The following is a 17,732-nucleotide window of genomic DNA, read 5'->3' as shown; positions in this document are numbered from 1 at the left end:
CCAGCCAAACTTTACTATCTTCCAGCAACAAGTACTGTCTTCCTGGAAATACATTTTAAAGAGTAAAGGGTAACAACCGTATATGTATAATACCATATTTTAAGTCAAAGGATATATACATTGATGATGGTTATTTATTGAATCACAGTACAACGAGTAATCAGAAGATACGATCTGCCTTATTAAGGAATTTGATCTCAAAACCTGCTGTAATATCAGTATGGAACAGCATCTATGATGACATTATTTTGGGGAAAACATGGACTTTATATAAGAAATTCTTATTATTTATTAAGATATTTGAAGTATCATATAAAAACATTCACAAGTGTTATCCTTCAAGAAGAAAATTAGTGAAATACAACTCTAATATTAACTCTGACTGTTCTTTTTGTAACATGTGTGAATCATATTTTTGGGGATTGTATTTATTCCAAGGTATTCTGGATTGATTTGTCTAATTTGATTAGAAACAACTTAGTTAAAGTATTTAATATGAACGTAAAATATGGCTACGATGGTTTAACTGATAGCAATACCGGTAACAATGGAGCACTCTTCTTTACAACTTTTTTAGCCAAGTGTTCACCAGTGCAGATTTGCCTGCCATAAGCCCAACATTACATTTTTTCAGGAGCACTTTGAACACAATATTTTTATAATAAAAGTCTCTATGAATGTAAAAGCCATAAACATTTATAATTTATGTTTAAATTATTAAATTGTCTCTGTTATACACTTTTATGTTTGTATTATATCACCCATTGTATTGTACACCATTTGTGAATGTGTTATTTTTTTACCTGTTAAAAATAATAATATAAGTTCTGAATTACTATTATATATATACTATATGGGTCGTAAAAAATATAATTATATTTTCCATCTATGCTTTTAAGCTATGATTAGTGTTATTTTCTTCTCATGATGTCATTGCGTGACTCACGCCCTTGTGACGTGATGACATCACGAGGCCTGACAGGGAATAGGAAGAAGAAATAAAAACAACATCAGCTCCGCTGGGCGAGTGACAGTGAGAGAATATATGATACTAGCTAGCTGTTAAAATTGTTGAATTCTGTTCATTGCGGTTGCAGTTGTAGATAGCGAGTATCAATCGTTGTTATTACTTAGCGCAAATATGTCTTTGTTCGGGAAGTTATTTGGAACTGGAGGTAAAGGTGGGAAATCTGCTAGCCCTCAGGAGGCGATCCAGCGACTTCGAGAGACAGAAGAAATGTTGACGAAGAAACAGGATTTTCTGGAGAAAAAGATTGAACTGGAATTGCTCACTGCGAAGAAGAATGGCACAAAAAACAAAAGAGGTATGACCTATGTCGAGATGTGGTCTTAATCGGCTAGCTAGCCAACTTGCTAACTTGTTAGCCAGGAACATTAGAACTTGACACAGGCAGGAAGTTGATAGTAGCTAGCTCCATCTGGCTAACGAATTTAGCTTTAGCTGTAATGCTGGTCACAAACCCAGACAAGTTGCCAGATTGCCCACCGCCGGGATATATATTGACGTGAGACATCAGGGCGTTAATTTAGATAAAAATCTCTAACTTTACTTCGCCGCTATTAGTTAGCTTCCCAATGTATAAGAACCTATCCCAAAAAAATCGTATGTTTCGCCTTGAAAATAAAAGTGACCAATTTGAAAGTATTTTAAATTGATTATGAAAATGTTATATTAAGACGATACATTCTGAACAGATAATGGATTTAAACTGCATATCTGCATTGAAAGCATACAAATAAGTAATTATCATATGGCATGTATTCAGAGTTGGGGAGTAACTGACTACAAGTAATCTGTTACAAAAAACAGTAACTAATCTATTACGTTAGCAACAAAAATATTTTAATCGGATTACATATACCTTTGTAAAAAACTTTTTTTTGGATGACTACAGTTGAAAAAGAATAGTTAGGAGAAATAATTATGTCACGTCGTATGTTTGAGTTTATTATTTAAGGTTATAAAAACATCGTTATTTGAACCAAAATATGAATTGCGCGATGGTGGACGCGCCTAACCAGTTTAGTGACGGAGGAAGAGCTACATATGGAATTCACCACAAAATTTGAGGGGAAAGGATGGCCATCCGTACAGGTAGGCCATGTGATTCTGCTTGCTTTGCATCTCTGAAAATTGTGTTCACTGGTTATCATTGGCTGCTGACTTCATTTACTTTAAGCTCAGAGTGCAGGTTTATAATCAAAGTTATTTTCTTTCATTTGCATTTGAAAATCCATCACTGTTGGCCATAATAATCTCAGGTTACGTTCGTGCGGGTAAATCTTATTTCTATGCGGGTGTTCACGATTGCAAACGTGCATTCGCGTGCTGGGGGATTCTACACCATTTTGACAATGTTGGTTGGGGAGCACATTATCAGACTACTGCAGATTTAGTTTATGCGCGACAAGCAACGGATATCTTAATTATTATATACATCAATGTCAATACCCTTTTCGAGTAATTGCCATTTACTTTCAACAATGTTTTGAAGCAATTAAAAACATGAATAAAACACATTAACAGAACAGGCTTAAGCATCGTTAGATTTTGGTTTATGGTAAAATGCGAATTCTGTTTTTGGACAACTATGTAAACTCTAACATTGATTGATCGATCCCGCAAAAGGTGTTCAGTTGGTTATACGTTATTCCTATTTTCCAATGCCTCTTAGTATAAAAGTTATATAAAAGTAATTCAAAGTAATCAGATTACGTTACTGAGTTTAAGTATTCAAAAAGTAATTTTACTGATTAAAAATGTGGACATGTAACTGTAATGGATTACATTAAAAAAGTCACCTACCTAACCCTGCATGTATTAGACTGTGCTGTCTAAGGTTAATATTGTGTGCCCATTAAATGGTTATGAGCTTATTTAGTGACACTCATAGAATACAATGCAAACAGTTTTCACAAACATTAACCTCCTAGCGCCTATTATAGGTTTTTAAATAGCTAGCCATTTTGGGTAATGAGCATAAATATTGGACATCAACTGGAGATTGTGCACCCATGAAAGTGTCAGTTTACTGAGTAACAATTATATTCCCACTAACAATTATAATGTATTATAGTGTAGTTGTTGAGTCATTAAATCTTGAGTCTGAAGGCCGTTCAAAAGTTTGGGGTAACTTAAAAATGTCCTCATTTTCGAAAGAGAAGCACATTTTTGGTCCATTGTAATAACATCAAGTTGATTAGAAATTCATTGTAGACATTGTTAATGTTGTGAATGACTATTGTTGCTGGACACATCTGATTTGTAATGGAATACCTACATAGGCGTACAGAGGCCCATTATCAGCAACCATCACTCTTATATTCCAATGGCATGTTGTTTGCTAATCCAAGTTTATCATTTTAAAAGGCTCATTGATCATTACAAAACCCTTTGCAATTATGTTAGCACAGCGAAAACCTGTGCCGATTTAAATAAGTATTTAACTGGCCTTGTTTAACAGGTTTAGTATCTGGAACATCAGCAATTGTGGGTTCAATTACAGGCTCAAAATGGCCAGAAGCAAAGAACTTTCTTATGAAATGTGTCAGTCTATTCTTGTTCTGAGAACTGAAGGCTATTCCATGTGAGAAATTTCCAAAAACTGAAGCTCTCATACAACAATGTGCAAATTGTCTCTAAGCAGAATAGGAAGAGGGAAGCCCCAGTGCACAAGTGAGCAAGAGGACGCACATTGGAGTTTCTAGTTTGTGAAACAGACGCCTCTCAGTCCTCAACAGCCAGCTTCAATAAATCGTATCCTCCAAACACCAGTCTCAACTTCAACAGTGAAGAGGCAGAAACAGTGGGTTGATGGCCTAGGCAGAGTTGCAAAGAACATTCTATATCTCAGACAGGCCAATAAAAAGTAAACATTAAGATGGGCAAATGAAGGCAGATATTGGACAGAGGAAGATTTGGAAAAGTGTCATGGACAGACAGATCTACAACCCTGTTTCCAAATACTTTGGGATGCTGTTTAAAATGCAAATAAAAATAGAATGCAATGATCAAATGCAATGCAATGAATGCAAATCATTTATCTGAATATTTAATAAAAAATAGTACAAAGACAACATATCAAATGTTGAACCTTATCTTGAAGAAGGAAGGCTATTGCATCATTTTTTCAATGCCATAACAATGACTATATTTCCTATTCATATTGAAGTATTTCCTATTCAAACTAATTTCATGGAAAACATGGACATTTATTAGTGATCTCAAACCTTGCAAATGTATATATTTGAAATTTGGGAGGGAAAAGAGAAGAGCAAAACGACATTCAGTTAGACACCAACAACTACTAGTATTTTAATATATGCAATGCAGCTTGTTTTTCTTAAATACGCAAAGCTAGTAGATAGTTCGTTTGGGACTGGTTGTGAATGGTAGAAAGACATTGCTGTGTAATATGTAGTCTGTTGGAGGGTGAGCTGAAGAGGATCCGAGCCTAATTACCTGCCTGCTCCGAAGACACTTTTTTTCGCAGCTCAACAGATAATGTGTGCTTTGTGGGTGTCGGGTGTTGTGCATCTCCACTCCAATGCTGGATAACATAAGGGGCACTGCCTAGTCACTGTGTGCTGCTTGTTTTGAGCTTAATCTAGTTTGAATTAAATTTCACCAGTATTACGAATCACAAACTGGAAGGGTGGGTCACCTAAATTGAGATTTAAGATGGTCTCGAGTACATCGCCTCACCATTTTAAAAGGGAAGCCAGGAATTCTATTGTGGCTTTTTATTTTTTATTGCTAAAATAGTTAACATTACCTGTTGCAGATATACTACTGTCTTTGTCTATAGCTACAGTGGATATAAAGTCTACACCCCCCCTTTTAAAATGTCAGAACTTTTTCCACCTTTAATGTGACCTACACTCACCTAAAGGATTATTAGGAACACCTGTTCAATTTCTCATTAATGCAATTATCTAATCAACCAATCACATGGCAGTTGCTTCAATGCATGTAGGGTTGTGGTCCTGGTCAAGACAATCTTCTGAACTCCCAACTGAATGTCAGAATGGGAAAGAGAGGGGATTTAAGCAATTTTGTGCGTGCCATGGTTGTTGGTGCCAGACGGGCCGGTCTGAGTATTTCACAATCTGCTCAGTTAATGGGATTTTCACGCACAACCATTTCTATGGTTTACAAAGAATGGTGTGAAAAGGGAAAAACATCCAGTATGCGGCTGTCCAGTGGGCGAAAATGCCTTGTTGATGCTAGAGGTCAGAGGAGAATGGGCCGACTGATTTAAGCTGATAGAAGAGCAACTTTGACTGAAATAACCACTCGTTACAACCGAGGTATGCAGCAAAGCATTTGTGAAGCCACAACACGCACAACCTTGAGGCGGATGGGCTACAACAGCAGAAGATCCCACCGGGTACCACTCATCTCCACTACAAATAGGAAAAAGAGGCTACAGTTTGCACGAGCTCACCAAAATTGGACAGTTGAAGACTGGAAGAATGTTGCCTGGTCTGATGAGTCTCGATTTCTGTTGAGACATTCAAATGGTAGAGTCAGATTTTGGCGTAAACAGAATGAGAAAACATGGATCCATCATGCCTTGTTACCACTGTGTAGGCTGGTGGTGTAATGGTGTGGGGGATTTTTTCTTGGCACACTTTAGGCTCCTTAGTGCCAATTGGGCATCGTTTAAATGCCACGGCCTACCTGAGCATTGTTTCTGACCATGTCCATCCCTTTATGACCACCATGTACCCATCCTCTGATGGCTACTTCCAGCAGGATAATGCACCATGTCACAAAGCTCGAATCATTTCAAATTGGTTTCTTGAACAAGACAATGAGTTCACTGTACTGAAATGGCCCCCACAGTCCCCAGATCTCAACCCAATAGAGCATCTTTGGGATGTGGTGGAACGGGAGCTTCGTGCCCTGGATGTGCATCCCACAAATCTCCATCAACTGCAAGATGCTATCCTATGAATATGGGCCAACATTTCTAAAGAATGCTTTCAGCACCTAGTTGAATCAATGCCACGTAGAATTAAGGCAGTTCTGAAGGCGAAAGGGGTCAAACACAGTATTAATATGGTGTTCCTAATAATCCTTTAGGTGAGTGTATAACGTGAACAATTCAATTCTTTGAGGGGGAAAAATAAAAAATAAACAACTCACAATAACCTGGTTATTGCTCTCAGGGGCCTTCTATCTAGTATCTGATGGGATACTAGAACAGCTCTTAGAATCAACAGTTCTGAGATACTGGAACCATATGTCTGGCACCAGCAATCATACCACATGTCAGTTTTTTCTGGATTAAAAAGGGTTCTTAGTTGGTGGACATGGTCAGGGGCATAGCGAGGCGCCAAGTGATAGGCGACCCCTCAAAATTGTATGATTTTAGAGACCCCTCCCTAACTTAATATTATTTTAAAACAATTTCTTGAAATCACATGAAGCTGAGAACAATAGCACTGCCAGCCTTGCATACACATTCTGCATTTTAGATGCTTGTATAATCTTATATAATTATTGTGGCAACAAAATGTTCAGAGAATAGCTCATCAGCAAAATTACATGCTGTTTTGGATAATTTACAGAAATCCATCTCCTATGCAGTAATTTACATTTACGTTATTATGAACCTAAACAAATGGGTGGATAAGTTCACTTCCAGCATTGGCCTGAAATATGCTGATCAAAACAATGTCATGAATCATTTTAAAGTGTAAAATATGAAAATATTGAACAAATTCATCAGGTGATATAAATAAAGTGCCCTAGCTGGCATGCTAACGTGACACTACATGCATCATTCCCTCCACTGTCTTTACAAGCCAGTCATGTTTCTTAATCCACTTTCGCTCTGTTTTCCTACAGGTTGGATAAAAGAAATGGGTATAATGGTTACTAATAGGAAAACTAGTAGTGAAAATATTGAATTTATACCATAATAAAGCCCCCAGATTTATATATCTATTAAAGACTATGACTATGGTGACAGTTGAACCAGTTGCAAAGTTACAGTACTGGTGGAGTGGGCTTGCAACAATAGTTGTGGTTTGAAAATGTGTTCGTTTTGGTTTTATGTTGCTATTATAGTGGGTGAAAACTGCTGGAGGTGGGATGCTGCACATCTTCCAGTTCAGGGGGAGAACACCCTCTTTGTGGTGTCTGACCTCTGAACCGGGAGAGGCAGTAAGCCATCTTTAAAGAGGAGAGGGGTTTTGCTGAGCCCATGGGTGGTGGTGGTAAAAAGACTGTGAGCTTTAAAAGTCTGACAGGTGTTGTACTGTTTAGTGTGATTCAGAAAAGAAATTGTGAATTATTGAATAAGTGCATCTGTAGAGCACAGAACGCAAAGCTACGGGCCACGGTCTCCGCAATGAAATTAAAGTTAACATAAACTCAGATTTCTAGTGGATGTTGGGGTTCTTGAATGCACCCTTGACCATCCTGTTACACTACCTACACACATTTTAAGAATGTATACTATATATGCTCATTGGTCCGGATTTTATACCAGTTTTCTTGCTCAACGCTGTTGGTTCAGTCCCTGTCTCACTACGCACTGGGCCACTCTGTTCCAACTCCTGCTGGCTTTCTCTCAGCCTGCTCCTCCAGCACCTCTTCCTTAGCTTCAGTCAGTAGCTCACTAGTTTACAATTCATTATCCATAAGGGAAAACATACTTGAATTGTATAAAGCTGTTACGGGGGGGGGTTATTGAAATGAATGAGATACTATTACTTTGTTTAACATTTTATTAAAACGATTTATTAGTGAGATGTTTAGGCTTTTTGGTCACCTTGCTAACGTAGCTTCCTCCTACTCTATACGTAGACCTCTTCTGAGAGGTTCAAAATGACACTATTTTTGCCTTTTGCATGGTTTCACATGCAAAATATGAAAGTATTATCTAGCTACCTGTCTAATTCTTCTCAAAACTAAAACATTGGCGGCAGCATTACCATATCTAACTTTTAAACGTATAGACAACATAGCTAATGTTAGTCTTCAGACTCTTGCTTCAGATATCTTTACTGTTTCACTGTCAGTACAGAACGTTTCTTCCTATGGCACTTAATAGATTTTAAACAAGATATTGAGCATATTATTTCTGCAGTTGCACCCAATAATACTACTACCACCATAACCAGGGAAATTTAAATATTACTTTATGAAGATGCGGTAACTCAATTCTTAGAGGCAATTTCACAACCCAAAAAAATCCATGGGAAACCAGGTCTTTTGGCTGGTATTTATAGTCAGTCTCAAAAGTTTCTTTTAATTGCAGGTGCTCTATCATTCTTCATTTTTTAGCCCAGGCAGTGGAGCAAGCCAGACACTAACTGACATTTCCACCACAGAAATAGGGTGTGTTCCTGTAGTGCAGTCGAAACTTGTACTCACCCATAGACAATGGACCTAGCTACAACCGGATTGTCAAGTTGTTGTCTCAGCAATCCATTTCATAGGAATGTCAGCAATGCTCTCTTTTGTTAAATCCTAATGGCTACATGTAATATCTAACAACAAAATTCGAATTCTAAATCATTGAAAATGTAGGAAGGTAGATTAACTCTAAGAGGGGCAAGAATTAAGCAGTCATAACAGAACAGCTTAATTGGCCAAAGAGGTTATTAGAGAAATGTATTGACGTCTGGAACTGGTCAGCAGAAGACGTAGTACCTTGAGGATTGGTGAATTACAGTTGTCCTAAATAGTACATGGTATGGTGAGACACTGCAATGGCCAATCATTTTCCTACATACACAAGCAAAATTAAGTATGCTCTACAAAACTGTAGAATATATAGGAAAATATAGGAATATTTCTTTAGATATTATTCATTTTATTTTTAGAATCTCAGGTTGACATTACAATGGTCAAGTCAACGAGCGGTTTACTCTCTTAATCAGAGGGTGAACAACATGAAATTGTTTTGCTTTAGAACTGCAGTTACACCAGCCATTACCAGTCTTTCAGTTAATTTCATGGCTCTGCTTAAATGAAATTACAAGAAAAGTAAATGTTTGGCATCTAGTAATAGATTTTAATTGCATTGAACTGTCAGTTTTTGATAGATTTCTGCATCACCTTTTAACCTCACATGGGTAGTTCTGAAAAAGTTCAGGCTCCATTATTTAATTTTTTTATATGTCAAGGCAGCGCTGACAAAAAAGAGCGAATGTCTCTTACTGCGTGACTGACTGACTACACTTTGTTAAATAGCATAGTGGTTAGGAAGGCGGACTGCCATGCAAGGGACCCGTGTTCGAGCCTCGTCACAGTCAAAACAAATTATGCATTAGGATTTGTTCTGGATATATTTCACTAGCTACATTATGGTAAGCCTAAAATAAAACTGTTTACGGTTATATTGCGACTATTTCTGGTGGATTTTCGGAAATTTGCATCCATGCATACTTTTTGGGTTAATATACAGTAGATTAGGAGAGGAGGGGTTTCCACGATTCTCTCGTCTTTTCACTTGACGAAGAAGTCAGTTATCGTCACTTATATTGATAGTTATTGTATCAGTGTCTTTCACGAATGAAAGAGAAACAAACGTTGTTGTGCCATGAAATAGTTTTGTCAGTGTGAAGTTCTTCACTCTCGCTAGCAATTGCTCAATTATTATGACTGTTCCAAGTAGTAAGTTAGTAGATACTACTAGGCCTATTACTGGCTAATAAGATGTTAAAACAGCCAGTGGCAAAAGCCATACAGTTAATAGATGCTGGTGAAAGTAAACGTAATAAGAAACATTAGTCAACACAATGCTTAATGGTGTCTAGCATAATGTTCAAACTTGGCGTGACGTTAATGTGTGACAAAATGATCTAATAATGAGACACTATACTGACACTCAGTACACATATAGCTTAGTGGCGTAGTAGTTAAAGACTCAGCCTGTGACATGGAAGACCCCGGTTCGAATCCAGCGACGGCAACAACATTCATCCCTTCAGAGCGTTTGACGGCTCTGCAGAAAGTAATAGACACAGATCATTTACTGAAACTTGTTTAGGATTGTTTAAATCTAGTTCAGAGTTGTTTTGCAATGAATCATAATGTAGCCTAATTTCACACAATATTATTTAATAGACGAACACGTTTCAATTGCTTATTTATCAAATCAACTCTGATTGATAAAAGAAAAAAACACCCGAACATGTGTAAAATATTGACTAATTGTGAATAAAAACAGAATGCAATTAAAGTTGCGAGCAGCGTTTCAGGGGGCAAAGCGGGTCACAGGAAGCATCTCACTGCATGCTCTCACTAGAGAAATGTTTTTGCTATTTAAAAATGCCCAATGCCGCTAGTAGTCAGGATGTCCAATCGAAGGAGAGGAAATCAATACAAAACAAAAAGACCTTGAAACCAGAAAAGTAACCAGGCAAACCTAGTTCAGTCGATTAGGAGGGATGAATAATGTTGTCGCTGGCAGGTTTCAATCCCTGGTTTTCTATGTGGCAGACTGTCTTTAATCATTACACTATTTAAACAGCAGAATGCAACTTTTACCTCAGCCATTACATTTTTGCTGAAATAACGTGGACAAAATAACATTTATTAACGGAACTAAAGAATAGTCTTATAGTATAGCTAATAGCTATACATCCTACTTATAACGAAAACAGTGACTCCAATCACTTCATGGCTGATTTGTGTCTTTGGAAAACAATAACAGTATACAAGGGTCACGTAAAACAATTCTTCTCCTAAACATATGAGAATCATGGTATTACAGAGGGGATATATATTGTTGTGTGAAGGGTACCAAGTGCATATACATTTCTGAAATACAATATTTGGAAGATCTCAGAGGGGAATTGAACCAGGATCAGAATATTGCAGAACAGGTCCCCATTACACCAAAGGGGCTACTGTTTGTCCCTACAGCTCTCTATCCTCTCCAAATGTACATTTTACCCCAGCCATTACAATTTTGCTGAGATAAAGTTGGCAACAAAATATTTGTAATGGAACTAAGCTGTACTGCTAGCTAATAGCTATACATCCTACTTATAACAAAATCAATGACTCCAATCACTCCATGGCTGTTTCCTTTCTTTGGAAAACAATAACAGCATAAAAGAGTCACGTAATACAATTATTCTCGCAAATAAATGAAAATCATATTATTTCAGATATGTATTGTGGAAAGGAGTGGAAAAGCATTTATGAGATATAGAATTTGGAATGTCTGAGAAGGGAATCACAATATTGAAGGACCAGGATGTTCCCACTACACCACAGGGCCGGCTGGCAGACTGAATAGTCTCATCGGGATGTGATCTATAATACCTGAAATAGCACACAGATGCATATTTAGAAAATCCACCAGAAAAATGTACAATAATATAACTTTTAAAAACAATGGTACAGTCGTCCTTTACACCATTTGTCATCCAAATCCATTCAGCTGTTTCGGAGGAAATGTCGTTTATGTGTTTTTATCAATGGCAAAATCGTGAGAAACATCGGTTATGTTTATATCGCCACCATGCGGTATTTCTGTATGGGAGTTTTCCTGTCCATTCCTAGCAGACACATGTACTAGTATGTTTTGTTTCATTTGGGATTAATGGACGTGTAAATTCATAGACCCGCCCAGCTCAATTTCATTCGCTGATTTCGGCCATACTATTTGAGATATCAACTTTCCTTATATCATTTTTAAAGATAATGGTTCAAAGGTCCTTCACACCAAACAGCATGCAAATCCGTTCAGCGGTCTCGGAGGAGATGTCCTTTTCACCAAATTCAAAATGAAGGAAAATTCAAGGGGCGAATTTGAAAGACCCCAGAGACTTTTTTGGTCAGCATGAGATGGCGTATATCTGGAACTTGGTTGCATGTCTCTACGACATTCGGTTCATGAGATCTGAGATTCACTTTTTCCATTTTCGACCGAGTGCTACAGCGCCACCATGAGGAGTATGGGTACCATGCCGTCTACAATCAGGCAATGTTTGGAGTGTTTTGAACCTGAGGGGACCGAGCTATTGACCTCTGAAAATTGCTCTGGAGAATAATAATAATAATAATAATACGTACAAACATAAAAGGGTTCCATATTATGCACTGTAGATGATGATGATAACTTGAAACTCTTTGCAATTTTTCTCTGAGAAACTCCTTTCTGATATTGCTCCACTATTTTTCGCCGCAGCATTGGGGGAATTGGTGATCCTCTGCCCATCTTGACTTCTGAGAGACACTGCCACTCTGAGAGGCTCTTTTTATACCCAATCATGTCGCCAATTGACATAATAAGTTGCAAATTGGTCCTCCAGCTGTTCCTGTAACTTTTCTGGCCTCTTCTTGCTACCTGTCCCAACTTTTTTGGAATGTGTAGCTCTCATGAAATCCAAAATGATCCAATATTTGGCATGACATTACAAAATGTCTCACTTTCAACATTCAATATGTTATCTTTATTCTATTGTGAATTAAATATAAGTTTATGAGATTTGTAAATTATTCCATTACTTTTTTTACTCACAATTTGTACAGTGTCCCAACTTTTTTGGAATCGGGTTTATAAATCAAATTGTCATTTCCAACCTCATTTCCTATTTAGATAGTGCACAATAAAATGTTTTCACATTGCGTGTTAAATGTTGAAACACGTTTTCCTACATAAGGCTATTTCAAATAACTATGCTATCTCATATAACTACCATGTTTCTGTGGTCTTGCTGGCCTCAGTTGCAACATTGCTTGTTACTTTTTTTCAACCGGCCCAGGGATGTCTGCTTAGCCTTTGACATTTTGGTTTCATATGCTGGGTTTTCTGCTGGAGTTGCTGCCAGAGTGTGTGGCTTTTGAATCTTGCGCCACGCTTAGTCACATGACCAAACACTCCGTAATGTCTTACTCTTGGTCAACTGCTTGTGATATTGTCAAAGCCGGCATTTGCCAGCTAATGTACCGTGAATACGACTACTATAACTTGCTACTACTATTGTGTGAGCTAGATAGCTAGCTACGTCTAATTTTAGCTTGTTATGTTGGGGCTCTCGTAGGCTTAACTTTAACAGGTCATTTTCTGATGAATTTGATAGGATGATGTTGACTGATAAGAGTTCAATTATTGCTATATAAACAGAACTTACCTGGCAGTGCAAGAGCATGACTGGTCCACAACTCTGTGCTGGTCATATCTGAGTTCATGGGGTTTCTCATTCTTTGGTTGAGGTCGGTATGCTTGTTTTAATTATTGTGTCCCTCTTCCTTGTTTATCTGAATATTTTGAACATATCCATCCACAGCATATTGCAATCTCTCAACTGCATATTGCAATGCCTCAATCTGGAGGATATCACAGAGGTATTACTCCAAAAAGAGGGAAAAGTTATATGCAACTTTTCCCCTTTGTGCTTGGCTGTTTACAGTAGTTGCTGCTTACAAAGAAGCGCATCTTGATGTGCATAGCAACAGTAACTAAGATAGGCAGGGCTTTAGCGAAATGTCAATTATGACTCGTACATACATTGTATGTTATTATTAAACATCTGTCATAGTGCTCTACCAAAATTGATTTGTAAAATATGTTTTTGAAAGCCCTGTAATGCCAATTGTATCATATTTGCTACATGAGTGTCTGAGACTTCTCATCTGTGAAAAATGTTGCTGGTTGAAACGGTTGAAAATTTAAAAATGTCAGCTTGTGTATTAGCTGCACCCATGTACAGTATTAACCACTGTGGTAAAATCTGTGTATAAGCTGTGGTTTTAAATGGGAAATGACGGTACTTATGCAGCTACCATTTGACCTACACTACTACTGCCTGTCAGAAAAATGTTCCAGTTTAATTGAAATGTAAGCAGTTCAAGCCCAGTGAATAACCTGAAATGGTAGAAAGGTAATTGATAACCTGCCAGAGGAAAAAACTAATGAAAAATATTTCAGAGTATTATAAAAAGACTGTTCTGCAGCAATGGAAGAAAAACCGTGGAAGTCAATGCTGAAAGTTCCTACAAGTGTCTGTATAGAGCAGTGATGGAGCAGACTGTGTTACTACACAGTCGTAGGCATTATTTGGACAGTATTGTACGTAGTACAAGTAGTATAAGTAGTAGTATATTGCTATCATAATGGCGACCAATATTAACAAAGGAAGACCAACAGACCATTACAACCTTTAAAAGTATGTCTTTCCTTTAGAGAAATTGGTCTCGACAATAACAATGGCCCGGGGCCAGTAAAAAGTCAAATCGGGACTAATTAAACTAGCAACTCACTGTCCCAATTGTGTCATTGCAGAAAAACTGGAGATTGAAAATAAATTATTGAATTATAAACTTGACATCCTTCAGTTGTTTTTAATCTGGCACATGCACTAGTAAGTACCTTGCAGCTGTTTGCCCGTGCTGTCGGCAAATCAGGAGTTGAGAGGTGATTCGATGTGTATAGTTTTTTTAATTAATAAAAATAAAATTCAGGTGAGTCACTCAAGTGAAGAAGATGGCAACAAAGGATAACGAGTTCAAACGAATGCGCACGTTTTTACCTCAGTGGCAAAAATAATTCCAAAGCTAACTTTTTTTCTCACTGGCCCAGGTGGTTAAGTTGGTCTGAGACCTACTGGCCCGGACTGTATTTTTACTGGCCACAACTGTATAAAAAAACAAACATAATTGGGTTTTACATATATAGAGTATGTAAATATCATCAGAATATTAATTTATACCACATATTTGCATGAGACATGAGATCTAATACAAGCAATTGCTGTTTACATAAATATGATGCAACTCACATCATTACCTTTTAATAAATGGCTATCAAAAATTAGCTACTATAAGTACCATTATCATCTTTTCATGAAGATGCTTGCTTATTTGATGTGACCTAAAAGCATGTAAATAAAAAAGAGTTAATATATTTATGGTAATAAATATGGCGCCATACAGTACTTGGGGTAGTTGTTTGACTGAAGTCCCGTGCACAGACTTCTGGAGGGGCAGGGGCCAAACCCAAAAAAGGGCACCACCGCCTATTAAAAAAGTAATATATATAATAATTTAAGAAATCAATACCTACACACGCAGGAGAAATAGACACACTTTTTAATGCATAACAACAATAAGTATTGTTTTTACACACTATATGCCAATAAGTTAGCTGAGCTTCCTTCCTTTCTGATGTCCAAAATCGGGTCACTAATGCACAGCAGCATAGTTTGCATAACAGCCTAAAGCAGGGGTGGCCAAACTTTTGGTTCAAGGCCCAAATAGGGATTTTGAAGTTTATTTAATGTAAAATGTTTGTCATAATCTATTTGCTGGCCAGAAAAGCACAGTTATTGAAACATTTATAGGTCTAGAATAATTATGTGCTTTGGATCAAGTTTGAGATTTAATAGAGGATTTGAGATGTCTGCCTACCAAGAGAATGTTATCCAGCTGACCCTAGCAACGTTACAGATTTCTTAAGTTAATGTAGCTACTGTAGCAATGCACTATTGCTGCTAAGCAATACATTCCAAGCTCGCACCACTAAAGCTTAGGTAGGTAGGCAGCGATTTTTTAAAAAGTATTTATATCTATTTTAATTGTTAGGGAATTAACTTTAGAAATTGTCAGACAAGAAGGGCGAAAACAGCAGCTGGAATAATTGGTTCACGCGCTCACTAGTAAACCAGTGTATGCTGTATGTTAGCTAGCTGGCTGGCTGCTCATATGCTGATAATCGATGTAATGTCACGTAGCTGAAACAGACTTACTAGCCAAGCTGCTAACCAGCCAGTGGGCAGAGCATTAAACACAGGGTGCGCGATAAGTTTCAAGTTAGGCAAAACCATTTGGAAGGGGTGTTCTCTTTTTCATTTGGGTGCTTATTTTTCATGTTGCTACATACTCGTTGGTTATGTTTAGAAAAATATGATTTGTGTGTGTGAATTGAGGCGACTTTTAGTGAGGTGTAGTTTCCACTCTCTATCTGCACACAGGATTTTCAACAAGCATTTTTATCAATTCTCTGCCACCAGGTCATTTTGACCCTAACATTATGAATGTAACTATTTTTTTAGAGGCTTTGAAAGTGTTAAGTTTGGTTGCCATTTGTTTTATATGTTCATAAACACAATCTTAAGGAAATCATCCAGTTTCATGCAGATCAAAATAACCTAAATGGTATTTCAGACATATGAAAGTCTTAAAACGTGTCAATTTGACCCTAACATAACTTAAGGATAAATGCGAGAACAAACGAAAAATGAAGCCGTGGAAAAGATGACAAGCAAACGCTTTAATGCGATACTATGAATTTGAATTGGGAAATTGAGCACTGGCCCTTACCCTGTGCATACTACATTACTAAGACAGACCAGCCTTTTGCCTTGTTCCCAAGGAGATTAATTAGTTAGTATGTTTTGTTTGAAAGTCTAATGTTTTGGAGAAAATTTTTATTCATTTTTATAATTAGAAATTTGAATTTGACAATTATTTTTAATGTTTTATATATCCAAGACACATGTTATAAAGGATTAAACATGTTAAGTAACAAAGGTCTTTTTGGTGGGAGGAACAGTAAACATTTTGTTGGGGCCAGTAAGTTTAAAAAATAAAATATTACATTGAGCCCTGGAGTAAAATTTTCTACACCATCATAAGCTACTAGAGGAAACTCTGACGGGAAGAGGTCTACCAGACCTAAAGCCACAACAGAACCATCAGAGAGGGCCTAAGGATAGATACAAATCTGTATATATCTTTATATATTATAATTTGCAATTTTGTTTTCATTGATTACAATTTTTTTTGGTTAGTTGTAGTGATCTTCCTATTGAATTTCTTCAGTTTGTGTTGGAAAAAGAAGAGTTAATTTCCAAGATAAATAAAATATCCAATCAGAATATAGGTCTAATACTCTTGACCAGTAGTGTGTATATGTTGACCAGCACACTAAGGATAATTCTGGGATTTTATGTTATGAAGAAATAAATGGTATCTATTGGTATAAATTTTTTTTTTTTACAAATATATCAACTGATAGACTTGTGTACTCTGAGGTACATTACACCAACACTAAGATATCTGGACTCATCAGGGAGTCCAAAATAAAATGCAGAACCCTAGAAGCAACACACTAACACCATCTTACAGTGGGGCAAAAAAGTATTTAGTCAGCCACCAATTGTGCAAGTTCTCCCACTTAAAAAGATGAGAGAGGCCTGTAATTTTCATCATAGGTACACTTAAACTATGAGAGACAAAATGAGAAAAATACATCCAGAAAATCACATTGTAAGATTTTTAATGAATTCATCGGTAAATTCCTCGGTAAAATAAGTATTTGGTCACCTACAAACAAGCAAGATTTCTAGCTCTCACAGACCTGTAACTTCTTCTTTAAGAGGCTCCTCTGTCCTCCACCCGTTACCTGTAATAATGGCACCTGTTTGAACTCAACTGTGAAATCAACTGTGGGAGCAATTATAAGAAAATGGAAGACTTACAAGACCACTGATAATCTCCCTCGATCCGGGGCTCCACGCAAGATCTCACCCCGTGGGGTCAAATTCATCACAAGAACGGTGAGCAAAAATCAGCATTTGGATGGTCCAGAAGGGGATGGGAGAATGTCATATGGTCAGATGAAACCAAAATAGAACTTTTTGGTCAAAACTCAACTCGTTGTTTTTGGAGGAGAAAGAATGCTGAGTTGCATCCAAAGGACACCATACCTACTGTGAAGCATGGGGGTGGAAACGTC

General features: G+C 37.2%; 1 protein-coding gene across 1 annotated transcript in view; it reads left to right on the top strand.

The window, feature by feature from the left end:
* The first annotated feature begins 969 nt into the window (after positions 1 to 969).
* Positions 970 to 17,732, top strand: part of chmp4ba (charged multivesicular body protein 4Ba) — a 28,331-nt gene continuing 11,568 nt past the window's right edge. Inside the window, exon 1 of the mRNA XM_010902927.4 lies at positions 970 to 1,325. Coding sequence (XP_010901229.1) covers positions 1,142 to 1,325 — 184 coding nt within the window. The 5' untranslated portion in view covers positions 970 to 1,141. The remainder of the gene's footprint in view (positions 1,326 to 17,732) is intronic.

The sequence above is a fragment of the Esox lucius genome, chromosome 17, assembly GCF_011004845.1.
Source record: "Esox lucius isolate fEsoLuc1 chromosome 17, fEsoLuc1.pri, whole genome shotgun sequence".
Lineage (NCBI taxonomy): Eukaryota > Metazoa > Chordata > Actinopteri > Esociformes > Esocidae > Esox > Esox lucius.
This window is presented reverse-complemented; position numbering and strand designations above follow the sequence as displayed.